This window comes from Triticum aestivum, chromosome 5D (assembly GCF_018294505.1).
Source record: "Triticum aestivum cultivar Chinese Spring chromosome 5D, IWGSC CS RefSeq v2.1, whole genome shotgun sequence".
Lineage (NCBI taxonomy): Eukaryota > Viridiplantae > Streptophyta > Magnoliopsida > Poales > Poaceae > Triticum > Triticum aestivum.
Genome location: NC_057808.1, coordinates 564,504,241 through 564,518,054, shown reverse-complemented (window position 1 = coordinate 564,518,054; position 13,814 = coordinate 564,504,241). Strand labels below are relative to the sequence as shown.

Below are 13,814 nucleotides of genomic sequence, written 5' to 3'. Positions count from 1 at the left end.
TGCCGCGGCAAGTACCGTAAAACCCGACACGAAAAAAGACCCCTCGAATCGAGGCGGTACTAGCACGAGACCGCAGCGGTACTATGGCTGGGGGCTACCAGCGGTACCACCGTTCTAGAGCGGTACTACCGCTTGTAGCCATAAGCGGTACTACCGCTCCGGCCCGCGGTACTACCGCTGGGACCAAAGAGGGCACACTGAGAAGGGGAACGAGCCCATCATAGAAGCGGAAAGGCTCGGAGGGGGGGCAAAGGAAGTGTACGTGATGATTCCGCCCTAGCCTTTCCAAAGCGGACCCCCTCTTGATAGTACGGTGATCCCTATGAAACTAGTCCACCAAACTAATTCGAAAGGACTACACCATCTTCGCTTCAAGCTCCGAGGGGAGGGAATCGTCTCGTGCCAAAAGGATGAATCTCTTAAAACACTCAATGCACACGATTAGTCCGCAAAAGCATTGTCATCAATCACCAAAACATCTTAGGGATAAATATGCCCTTACAATCTTCCCCTTTTTGGTGGATTGATGACAATACGGGATTTGCACAAACGGGAAAAGACAAAGGACATAAGCAAGCCCCAAATCTCTAAAATATAGACGGGCTCCCCCTAGATGTGTGCCAACAAGATAAGTGCTTTGGACTGCACGACACACATACTAGGATCAACACTCCCCCTGTATTTTAGAGACCAACAACCTAAGCGAGATACAAGAGAGCAGGATATATAACATAATAAGCATGCAACTCATGAGATACCAAATGACTAGAGACATAGATAAAGATATGATAAGGATAAGGTAGCATATGTCTCATACCATATGACTGGAACTAAGGTCTCACTGAACACAAAACCAAACAAAGCACAAGGTAGCAAACACAACGAAAGCACAAAGACAAAGACACGCTCGCAACAGAACGACGCAAATCCCTAAACTCTCTCCCCCTTTGGCATCGAGACACCAAAAGGGGCAAAGAGCTAACCTACGGCTCTAGGTGAGAGCATGATGAGGATCTCGAACATCAGGACTCTGCGTGATCATCTGCATCGCCGTCCTCGGCCGGAACCTGCTCGGCATCTGAATCGGTCCACGGACAGTGCTGCTGGATCCACGCCTCCTCCTCGGTGATCTGACCCTCAGAGCCGCTGGTGACTGTCGCACCCAACTGACGCATAAGCTCCTTGTGACGCCCCCTTGCCTTCTTCTCAGCCACATGAGTCATGTACTGACCGTGAGACTCCATGCAGAACAGCTTCTTCATCTTGTGTTTGAGCTTCTTTGCCCAAGAGGGCTCTGCCGCAGAAGGCTCTGTCCCAGAAGGCACATAATCCTCATCGTCATCATCGGCATCGGTCTCGCCCTCGGTCTCCATGGCAGCAGCAGAAGATGGAACTCCAGATCTAGGAATGCCCCAATTATCCTTCTTCCTCACACGCTTGATCTCATGAGAAACCAACTCTCCAGTTTCCAGGTGCTCCTCAGGATAGGTACGTCTCCAGGCCTTCTCAATGAGCAACATAATGAACGGACCATAAATCGGGCACTTGCGCTCAGAAATAGCAGCAAGAAGTTCAGACCACATAACATGAGAGATGTCCAGGGACTCGCCAGTGTTTGCGTCCTTCTCACGCTGGCAGAAGAGAAGCATGTCCACGAGATAAGAGTGTACCATGTCCAGATTCCCGATACGAGGGAAGAGAGTCTCGCGGAAGATACGGTGAAGGATGTCCAGATAGGTAGAGAACTCATAGGTTTCCTTCCTGGTCTCAGGGTTGACCTTCCGAGTACAGTAGGGCCAGAGGGCTTGCTTGTGAGTGAAGGTAACATTGTGGTGAGGACGAAATCCGACTGGAGTCTCGAGCCCTTGATCTTCCACCTCTAGCAACCCCATGAAGGCCTTCCACTTGACAGCTAGCACCTTCCCATTAGTCATCCAAGTCAGAGTCCAGTCTTCATCAGTTCCTAGGTGGACAGTGGCAAAGAACTGAGCCAGCAAATCTGCATCAAAGTCCTTGTTGAACTGCATGATCCTGAGAATGTTCAACTGAGAGCACATCTGAAGGGCATCACCAAAGTACTCAGGGTCCTTCTCCATAGCATCCGTGTTGATGGAATGAACGTTGACAAAGAGGTTCTTCTTAGCCTTGATCACGTCAAAGTAGATGGCATACTGAAACCGGTTCCAGAACGGGCGATTGACAAGGTTGGGTTCTTGGTCTTCCTCATATGGGTTGCGGCGACGTCTGTCCCAGAATTCCTTGCTAGTCATCTCAGTCACCTTCTTGCCACTTGGCTTCGGCCTGTTGGCAGTCTTCTTCTTGAGAGGAGGACTGGCACTTGAGGAAGCACCCACTGGCGGTGGTGGAGCACTGGAAGAACCACCTGCAGCCTCAGATGTGCGGTACCGCTTTGACGTTGAACGCCCGGGGTGGACACGGCGGACTTGCTGCTCAGGATATTCATCACCTGGAACCAAACACACGGACACACGAAACAACCAGAAGGAACGATCAAAACCAAATAAACACAACAAATATGGATCAACATGTGGTAGGAAACGATGGAACTAGGCATCCGGCGGTAGTACCATGCCTGCACAGCGGCAGTACCGCAGCAGCGGTAGTACCGCGCCTCCACAGCGGTAGTACCGCTCCAGCGGTAGTACCGCGCCAGATGGGCGGTGGTACCGCTCGAGATGGGGCACAGAGGATTCCTACTGCCGTGGTCAGATCCGGCACTACCGGGGATGCCAAATTCAAAAATAAACCTACCAAACATCAATCCAAAGAGTCTAGTTGCCTTCTCCAACCTACTCAAGCCTAGATTTGGCCAAAAATCTAGAGATGCAACCACTATTGCCCCTAAAACGCGAGATCTGAAAACTAGACAAGAAGAGAAGAGGAACGGGGGCAATACCGGCATCCATGGCAAGAGGACGAGGTGGGGATCGACTCCACCGAAGGAAATGGAGAGGAACGGTCCGGAGACGGAGGGCCGCTGGAGCCCTCCCGCGGCGAGATGGCGCTGGAGAGAGAGGAAGAGGAACGAGGGGACGAAGCAAATGGGTATGGGGGAGGGAACCACCCCTGCCCACGACTTAACCCCCTGCCCCCCCCCCCCTCAGCGGTAGTACCGTGGTGATGGGCGGTAGTACCGCTCAGCGGTAGTACTGTGGTGATGGGCGGTAGTACCGCGCCATCTCAACGGTAGTACCGCCCAGTGCAACTCAAAACAAGACTCAACACCTATGGCACAAAAAGAAAAGAGGGGAAACGACGGCAAGAAGAGAAAACCAACACAAAGCAACAAGAGCACCAGCACGAGAACAAGAACCACACACCTCTACACGAGAGGGCGGTGGCCGAGGCCACCTATGTTTGAGTCAATTGGTATGGCACCGCGAAGAATTATCCTTGGGCCCATGACCAAAACTCGTCTTTGAAGCACAAGTACCATCAAAAATGGCTAATGTGAAAGAGTGAGATTAGTTTATGCATTATGGGGGGAGGAAGAGTTCATCGAGAGAACAACACTCCCCCTAAGTCCATGCCTACACCTAGACAAGAATGCATGATGAATGTGAGGGGTGTGCAAAGGTTCAAACCACATTGCTCGAATCAATGATATTTAGCTCATGCCTTAACTCGCGAAATCTTGCTTCATCCAATGGCTTCGTGAAAATATCTGCAAGGTTATCATGAGTGTTGACATAGTTGAGCTCGATCTCCCCTCGCCTAATATGATCCCGGATGAAGTGATACCGAATCTCAATATGCTTCGTCTTGAAGTGTTGCACCGGGTTGAGAGAAATCTTGATGGCACTTTCATTGTCACACCAAAGAGGCACTTTGTCACAAATGACACCGTAATCCTTTAAAGTTTGCCTCATCCATAAGAGTTGTGCACAGCAACTCCCGGCCGCCACATACTCCGCTTCGGTGGACGAGAGAGACACACAACTTTGCTTTTTAGAAGACCAACTTACCAAAGAGCAACCAAGAAATTGGCACCCTCCGGAAGTGGACTTCCTATCCACTTTGTCTCCCGCCCAATCGGAGTCCGAATAACCTACAAGCTTGAAGTTTGCTCCTCTTGGGTACCATAAGCCAAAGTTTGGGGTATGAGCCAAATATCGAAAGATTCGCTTGACCGCCACAAAGTGGCTTTCCTTAGGTGCGGCTTGAAACCGTGCACAAATTCCCACACTCAACATGATATCCGGTCTAGATGCACAAAGGTAAAGCAAGGATCCAATCATGGAGCGATATACCTTTTGATCCACCGCTTTACCATTGGGATCAATGTCAAGTTGGCACTTGGTGGGCATTGGAGTGGAAGCCGGCTTGACATCACTTAGCTTGAATCTCTTTAGCATGTCTTGAGTGTATTTGGCTTGGTTGATGAAGGTTCCTTCTCTTCTTTGTTTGATTTCGAATCCGAGAAAGAACTTCAACTCTCCCATCATAGACATCTTGAACTTTGAGGTCATGAGAGCGGCAAATTCTTCATTGAAGGCTTTGTTAGGGGAACCAAAAATAATATCATCAACATATAGTTGGCACACAAACAACTCCCCTTTGACCTTCTTAGTAAAAAGAGTGGGGTCGATTTTCCCGATTTCGAATCCACGATCTTGTAACAACTCCGTAAGATGCTCATACCACGCACGTGGGGCTTGTTTAAGGCCATAGAGCGCCTTGTGGAGTTGATACACATGATCGGGGAAATAGGGATCTTCGAACCCGGGGGGTTGTTTGACATACACCAACTCATTTATGGGACCATTAAGAAAAGCACTCTTCACATCCATTTGTTGCAACGTGAAATTATGATGAGAAGCATAAGCAATCAACAAACGAATAGATTCAAGGCGAGCGACGGGGGCAAAGGTTTCACCGTAGTCGATACCCTCGACTTGGGAGTAGCCTTGTGCCACCAAACGAGCCTTGTTGCGAACAATGATCCCATGAGCATCTTGCTTGTTCTTGAATATCCACTTGGTTCCTATGACATTATGGTTCCCGGTTGGCCTTGGCACTAATTTCCACACTTGGTTATGTTCGAAGTTGTTGAGTTCTTCATGCATGGCATTGAGCCAATCCGGGTCCTCGAGCGCTTCATAAACCTTTTGGGGTTCGACACAAGAAACAAACGCATGATGTTCACAATAGTTTGCTAATTGTCTACGAGTGCTTACCCCCTTTCTTAGGCTTCCAACCACATTCTCCATGAGATGACCTTTGGTGGTGAGCTTGGAAGCGATCTTAGCGGCACGACGCTCCAATTCCTCCTCGGAAGTGAAACGAGGAGGGGTTACTTGATCATCTTGAGCGTCGTCTTGAGCTTGTCCTTGATCTTGAACTTGCTCGAGGGGGAGAACTTGACCTTGGGCATCATTTGGTGGATCACCACCATCTTGAGGTTGATCTTGCCCTTGATCTTGTTCATGAGGTTGAGAGCCTTCACTTTGTTCTTCGGAAGCGTGTGGGTCTTGGGTTGGTGATGGCTCCACTTGAGTGGAGCATTGTCCTTCTCCTTCGGCCACAAGGGGTTCCTCAATGGGTAGGATATAACCAACACCCATTCTTCTTATGGCTTGGGGAGGAATTTCATCACCTACATCACAAGTACCACTTTGCTCCACTTGGGAGCCGTTATTCTCATCAAACTCCACGTTACACGTCTCCTCAATAAGTCCCGTGGACTTATTGAGAACACGGTAAGCATGGGAGTTTGTAGCATAACCAACAAATATGCCCTCATGAGCTCTAGACTCAAATTTAGACAAACGAACACCTTTCTTGAGAATGAAACACTTACACCCGAACACCCGAAAGTACTTGAGGTTGGGCTTGTTACCGGTGAGTATCTCATATGGAGTCTTGTTCAAGCCTTTGCGGAGATAGAGCCGATTTGAAGCATGACACGCGGTGTTGATGGCTTCGGCCCAAAAGTTGTATGGAGACTTGAACTCCGCCATCATGGTCCTTGCCGCATCCATCAACGTCCGGTTCTTCCTCTCCGCAACACCATTTTGTTGAGGGGTGTAAGGTGCGGAATATTGATGCTTGATCCCCTCATCACTAAGAAACTCATCCAAGGTGTAGTTTTTGAACTCGGTGCCGTTGTCACTTCTTATTGTCAAGATCTTTGCATTGTGTTGACGTTGGGCTTCATTTGCAAAGTCAATGACGGTTTGTTGGGTCTCACTCTTCCTCTTGAAGAAATACACCCAAGTGTATCTTGAATAGTCATCCACAATTACCAAGCAATACTTTCTACCCCCAAGACTATCAAAGGATGGAGGCCCAAAGAGATCCAAATGAAGGAGCTCCAAAGGCCTCTTCGAGTAAATGAGAGTCGTGGGAGGGTGAGCCTTCTCATGAAGCTTTCCTTCGATACAAGCACTGCAAGCACGATCTTTAGCAAAACTAACGTTCGTTAGTCCACGGACATGGTCCCCCTTGAGAAGACTTTGCAAAGATCTCATATTGACATGGGCTAAACGGCGATGCCAAAGCCATCCCACGTCAACTTTAGCCATTAGGCATGTCGCGGTCTTAGTGGGTCGCTCCGAAAAGTTAATCACATAGAGACCGTTCTCGACATGCCCAACAAAGGCTACTTTAAGAGTCTTGCTCCACAAGAGGGCCACGGTATCAATATCAAAGAAAGTGGCAAAGCCCATGGTAGCAAGTTGACGAACGGAAAGTAAATTGTATGCAAGGGACTCAACTAGCATGACCTTCTCGATCGTGAGATCATGAGAAATGACAACTTTGCCGAGTCCCAATACCTTAGAAGACGAGGCATCACCCCACTCGACATTGGTGGGCATAGATGGAATCTTGTGCACGTCCACCACCAAGTCCTTGCTTCCGGTCATATGATTTGTAGCTCCACTATCGAGCAACCATGATCCCCCACCGGAAGCAAACACCTACAAGAGATCAATGCTTGGTTTTAGGTACCCATTTTGTAATGGGTCCTTTGATGTTAGTAACAAGGGTCTTAGGAACCCAAATGGACCATTCAATATACTCATGAGGAGAACCAACAAATTTGGCATAAACATGCCCATCACTTGCACGGCATAACACATAAGAAGGATTAAAGTCGCCGGCTTTGTTGGATGGGGTGGTATTGCCCTTCTTGACACCGTCACCCTTCGCATTGTTCTTCTTCTCCTTGGAAGCACCCTCTCCCTCCTTCACAAAAGTTTGCTTGAGAGGAGGAGGTCGTTTGGTCTTGTCATTCTTCTTCTTGTTCTTGGGCTTGGGTGCGAACCCAATCCCCTCCTTGGCCACAACTTCCTTTTGGTTTCTCAAAAGGTCGTTGAGGTTCTTCTCACCTTGTATGCATGACACAAGGCCTTTCTCAAGTTGCTCCTTCAACTTAGCATTCTCCTCAACAAGATGCACATGCTCACAACAAGGGTTAGTAGCATTTGCATTATCAATTAACACCATATGAGGAAAGGTGGCTTTCTCCTTAGTTAGCTTTACTTGGAGTTGATCATGAGACTCCTTGAGGCTAGCATGAACGCCCTTCAAGACTTTGTGAGCCTTGTCGAGAATGTCAAACTCCTCTTTAAGTCTAGCAAGATCAACCCCAAGTTTTGCCTTCTCGGAGTTTAGCACACGAGACACAACAAGAGCATGATCAAGATCTTTCTTTAACTTAGCATGATCATCGTTGTATGACTCCTCAAGAGCCAAACGAAGACCACGCTCTTCGTCAAGAGCATTGGAAAGATCCGAAATCTCATCGGCATAGTCACGACTATGCCCCTCCATCTTAGAGATGGTATCTTCGTGAGCCTCGATCATGTCATTGGCTTCACCAAGTTGTTCCAAGAGAGCAACGAAGTGCTTCTTGGATTTACCCTTGAGTTTACCCATAAAGATCTCAAACTCATTTTCCTCCACATTTGTCCCCTCATGTTCATCAATGCTATCCGTCGAAGAAGGATGATTAATGATGGTAGTTTTGATGTTGGAGGTTACCTTATTGGTGGCTTTAGCCATGAGGCACTTGGCGGTGATGTTCTCATTGGGTGAGTCGAAGAGAGACACCCGTGGAGTCTTCGCAATGGCAACGGAGGCCATGGCAACCGACTCACCATCTTCATCATCGTCATCCTCATTGTACTCTTCTTGTACCACCAATGCCTTGGGAGGAGTCTTCTTGGTGAAGTTGCTCTTGTTGGGGAACGACTTGGCCTTGTCCTTTCTAATGAGCTTGCCACCATTGTCTTCCCTCTTCTCGTAAGGGCACTCCGCAACAAAGTGGCTCACATTGCCACAATTGAAGCAAGTCCTCACTCGTTGCTTGCCCTTTGCGCCACTTGAATTGCTCTTGTTGAAGTTTGGCCTTGTGTTCTTCTTGCTCCAAAATTGCCTTGAAGCAAGAGCCATGTGTTCATGATAGGCATACTTCGTATCTTCGAGGTTGCCCTCCTCTTCTTCCTCTTCATCCTCTTCCTCCATACTAACCTTGGCCTTTAGAGCAAGGTTGGGCTTCTTTACTCTTTGAGAGCGAAGAACCGCATTGTCGGCGGTCTTGTCCAAGATGCTCATAGCAACAAACTCATCCAACACTTCACTTGATGACAAGGTGTGGAAGTCCGGCCTTTGACGAATTACGGAGGACATGGCTTTGTGGTAGGGCATCATTGCCTTGAGGAATTTGCGCTTGATCCAATTGTCATCCGTGTCCTTACTTCCATGATCTCGGAGAGAGACCGCGAGTTTGGTTACTCTCCGAAAAAGCTCACGAGGTTCTTCATCTTCTTTCATTGCAAACTCGTCGGCTTCATCTTGCACCACTTCATAGTTGGAGCGTTGAATGCTTGCGCTTCCCCGATAGAGGGAAACAACTTGGAGCCAAGCATCTTTGGCCACGGTGTAAGGCCGGAGATGAGGAAGATCTTCGGGTGGGATTGCTTCTTGGATGATGAAGAGAGCATTCTCATTGAATTGATGATCCACAACTTCTCTAGGAGTGAAGTTACTTCGGTCATGCGGATAAAAACCTTCTTCAATGATTCTCCAAAGGTTAGTGTTCACATGATTTAAATGACGCTTAAAACGATAGACCCAAGAATCAAAATCTACATTCTTCTCAATCTTAGGGGCCGGGCCGGCATGATTCAAATGAGTGGAAGGGAGCGGTCCACCATAGACAGGTGGAGGTTCCACATGGGCAAAGATGCCGGTACCATTTTTACCACTAGAAAAAGGAGCTTTCTCGCTAGTAGCTTCCCCCTTGTCGGAGGTAGCATCCGTCACTTTGTTAGCGGGATCACCCACTTTCAACGGTGCGGTGGTAAGTTTAAGCCCTTCTAAGAATTTATTAAACATGCTTTCGACCTCGGTCGTCATGGAGGTTTTCAATGTGTCCAACGCCACATTGAATTCCTCATGAGAGACCGCGGTTCCCCCATCTCCCGTAGATGAGACCGGATTCACACCGGAGTGCTCCTCCACACCGTCTACGACGTCAACCATACTCTTTGGACGGTAAAGTCCTTAATTAAGAAACCTGGCTCTGATACCAATTGAAAGGATCGATATAGTTGACTAGAGGGGGGGTGAATAGGCAACTAACAATTTTTAGCTTTTCTTTACCAAATTAAACTTTTGCATCAAAATAGGTTGTCTAGATATGCAACTAAGTGAGCAACCTATATGATGCAATGACAACAAGCATGCAAGCAAATAAGAGATATAACACGAGTAAACTTGCGAAAGTAAAGGGACGAGATAACCAATCGTGGAGCCGGTGAAGACGAGGATGTGTTACCGAAGTTCCTTCCTTTTGAGGGGAAGTACGTCTCCGTTGGAGCGGTGTGGAGGCACAATGCTCCCCAAGAAGCCACTAGGGCCACCGTATTCTCCTCACGCCCTCACACAATGCGAGATGCCGTGATTCCACTATTGGTGCCCTTGAAGGCGGCGACCGGACCTTTACAAACAAGGTTGGGGCAATCTCCACAACTTAATTGGAGGCTCCCAACGACACCACAAAGCTTCACCACAATGGACCATGGCTCCGCGGTGACCTCAACCGTCTAGGGTGCTCAAGCACCCAAGAGTAACAAGATCCGCTAGGGATAAGTGGGGGAATCAAATTTCTCTTGGTGGAAGTGTAGATCGGGGCCTTCTCAACCAATCCCGAGCAAATCAACAAGTTTGATTGGCTAGGGAGAGAGATCGGGCGAAAATGGAGCTTGGAGCAACAATGAAGCTTTTGGGGGAAGAGGTAGGTCAACTTTGGGGAAGAAGACCTCCTTATATAGTGGGGGGAACAATCCAACCGTTACCCCCCACACCAGCCCCGCAGAGAGCGGTACTACCGCAGGAGGCAGCGATACTACCGCTGATCACAGCGGTACTACCGCTCCCCCGGGCGGTACTACCGCTGGGCCCAGAGCGGTACTACCGCGGTGGTCTGGGCGGTACTACCGCATACGAGCGGTACTACGGCCCCCACTGCCGCGGCAAGTACCGTAAAACCCGACACGAAAAAAGACCCCTCGAATCGAGGCGGTACTAGCACGAGACCGCAGCGGTACTACGGCTGGGGGCTACCAGCGGTACCACCGTTCTAGAGCGGTACTACCGCTTGTAGCCATAAGCGGTACTACCGCTCCGGCCCGCGGTACTACCGCTGGGACCAAAGAGGGCACACTGAGAAGGGGAACGAGCCCATCATAGAAGCGGAAGGGCTCGGAGGGGGGGCAAAGGAAGTGTACGTGATGATTCCGCCCTAGCCTTTCCAAAGCGGACCCCCTCTTGATAGTACGGTGATCCCTATGAAACTAGTCCACCAAACTAATTCGAAAGGACTACACCGTCTTCGCTTCAAGCTCCGAGGGGAGGGAATCGTCTCGTGCCAAAAGGATGAATCTCTGAAAACACTCAATGCACACGATTAGTCCGCAAAAGCATTGTCATCAATCACCAAAACATCTTAGGGATAAATATGCCCTTACAACATACCTCCTAGATAAAAAATTCTATGTTACGTTGGTCGACATAATTGTCATAAACACTAAATGAACCAAATAGTTATAAAAGATAATATATACCACATCCGAATCATAGACAGGACGAGGGCCGACGAAGGCGGATACCATAACCATCGCACTATATAATAACAAACAATAATAAAAGTAAGAAAATTACACAAGTATCTATCTAAACCGTACAAGTAAGAACTTTTTTCTTTTAGAAAGAAGATAAGATCAAGAGGCTCACCACGGTGGTGCTGGCGACGAGATCAGCGCGGGCGATCGACGGCGGTGAGGATGGGGACGGGACAGGACGGACCGCCAAACCTAGACAAATCTCGAGGAAAATGGAGCTTGGACAAGGAGCTTCGAGAGGAGAAAGCTTAAGTGTGGCTCGGGCATTTCATCGAACACCTCATGTGCATAGGAGGTGAGCTAGGGCACCACAAAGCTCTCCCACGGCCGGCCAGAAAAACAGAGCACTCCACTGCTCTGCTCGCGGACGAGGGGGTATATATAGGCATCTCATTGGTCCTGGTTCGTGGCTGGAACCGGGACTAAAGGACCCCCTTTGGTCCCGGTTCCAGCCACGAACCGGGACCAATGATTGTGGGCCAGGAGCGAGGCCCATTGGTCCCGGTTCGTGTCTGGAACCAGGACCAAAGGGTCTAGACGAACCGGGACCAATGCCCCACGAGGCCCGGCCGGCCCCCTGGCCTCACGAACCGGGACCTATGCCCCCATGGGTCCCGGTTCCTGACTGAACCGGGACTAATAGGCTGGCCCGGCCTGGAACAAAGCCCTATTTTCTACTAGTGGTATTGGGTGGGGCTGAGGCCAATGAAACTATTAAAACTTAACACAAGATTGTGAACATTGTTCAAGACTATATGAGTACTTATCTTGAATACATGAAACCGTGCAACATATTAACAAATTTGTTTTCCCAATAGAGTATTTTGTCTATAAAAAATACTCCTTCCATTCCATTCCATAATTCTTATCGTGGACTAAAACCACGACAAGAATTTTCCATAATTCTTGGTGTGGTTTTAGTTTTGAACTAAAACAATTATTGTCGTTGTTAAAATTTTTGAACTAAAACCACGACAAGAATTATGAAATGGAGGGAGTATTTTTTATAAGGTATGTGAACATTTCATTTGACATATATAATTATATTATTTGGCATATATGAATATTTTTCAGAGCCAACGAAACATATTATACAAACATTAAAAAATTTCTTATGAAACATTTTTATCTTTGTATATGTTTTTGAATTTACATGAAATTTCAAACATGAACATTTTCAAAGACGGCGAAACCACAGTCTGGAACCTTTTCTGTTCTCTCTTGTGTGGTAGTACTACTTCCTTGCTGAACCTAAAGGATAAGGGGGCATGGCAATGTGTGGATGTGGAGAGAGACGAGCGAGCGAGCGATCGAAACGTGAATAGAGCACGTAATACGTTGACCGAGCGAGTGTCTCACAGGGCCATCTCGCAGCCGGTGACGATCGGCGCGAGAACTCTCGTCGACGACGGGCACGGCCTAATGAAGCACGCCACCGACACCCTGGGCCCCACGCTGTTAGCCACCACGCGGTGCTCCACGCTCTTGAACCTGCCGTTGGACATGAGCTGCAGGTGGTCACCCACGTTGACCACCAGCGCCCCCGTCACCGCCGGCACGTCCACCCACGACGTTCTCTTCTTGCCGTCATCGTCGTCCACGAGCACCTGGAGACCGCCGACGGCGTCCTGGAGGAGCACGGTGAGGAAGCTGAGGTCGGAGTGCCTAGTGGTGCCTAGCGTCAGGTGCGGCTCTGGGCACGCCGGGTAGTAGTGGCCGCCCATGCTCAGCCGGTCCAGGCACATCGTCTCCTCCTCCAGGAACCTCGGGTGCAAGCCCAGCGCCTCCGACAGCAGCTCAAACAGAGCGCGGCCTAGCCGCTGCACCTGCCGAGCGTACTCCAGCACGACGGCCCTGCACGCCACCGGGATCTCCTCCGGCGGCAGCGGCAGCTCGAGAAACATGGTGTCGCGCCAGTTGGCCGCCGGTGATGTGAACAGGTCGAAGTTGGAGTTGAACTGGACGCGCCGGCGTTGATCCCGGCTGTAGTACGGCCGCTTTGCCTCTGCCGGCGACTCGTGGAAGCGGCGCACGGACGCGAGCATCTCGGCAAGGAGGTCATCCCGCACGCCGTGGTTCACTACCCGGAAGAAGCCCACCGTCTCCGCGGCCGTCCTCACCGCGGTGACCAGCTCGGCTCGCTCGCCAGCCGCGAGGTCGATGAGCGGGATGGTGATGCCATGGGTCGGCGTGCTGTTGCCCAGGGAAAAGGACTCCGGCGGGTGGTGGAAGATGGACGGGACGGTGGTCACGCCGGCGTCGACGAGTCCTTTGACGCCGGCTTTGGTGTCGTCGAACGCCTTCAGGGCACGGAGGCGCTCATCGTCGGAGGCCATAGACAGAGTGCGGGAGGCTGGAGCCTCGCCTTACTCAGTTCAGTACCTGCAACAATATAGGTCGACGTGGCTCTTTACTGATCGTAAGTAGACGTGCATGCCAACCAACCCTACTGTTTGCTAATGAAGGAAAACATATGCTAATGAAGAAGTCTACGTGGCTCTCTGCTGACCATTTATATATCCATAGCTCAACCACGCACGAGTCCCTATGAGAACTTAGCCTGGGATTGCAACACGATCCATGTTTCAGTTGCAACACGGGTCATCTTTGCAATCCCACGCACGTGATGCACGGGCCATGTTATTTTTGAAGCCAAGGGATTGC

General features: G+C 49.6%; 1 protein-coding gene across 1 annotated transcript; it reads right to left on the bottom strand.

The window, feature by feature from the left end:
* Nucleotides 1–12,338: 12,338 nt before the first annotated feature.
* On the bottom strand, nt 12,339–13,510 carry LOC123126267 (1-aminocyclopropane-1-carboxylate oxidase homolog 1-like). Its single transcript, XM_044546630.1, has one exon. It carries the CDS (start codon nt 13,484–13,486, stop codon nt 12,506–12,508), a length of 981 nt encoding a protein of 326 aa, XP_044402565.1. The 5' UTR covers nt 13,487–13,510; the 3' UTR covers nt 12,339–12,505.
* Nucleotides 13,511–13,814: the final 304 nt, after the last annotated feature.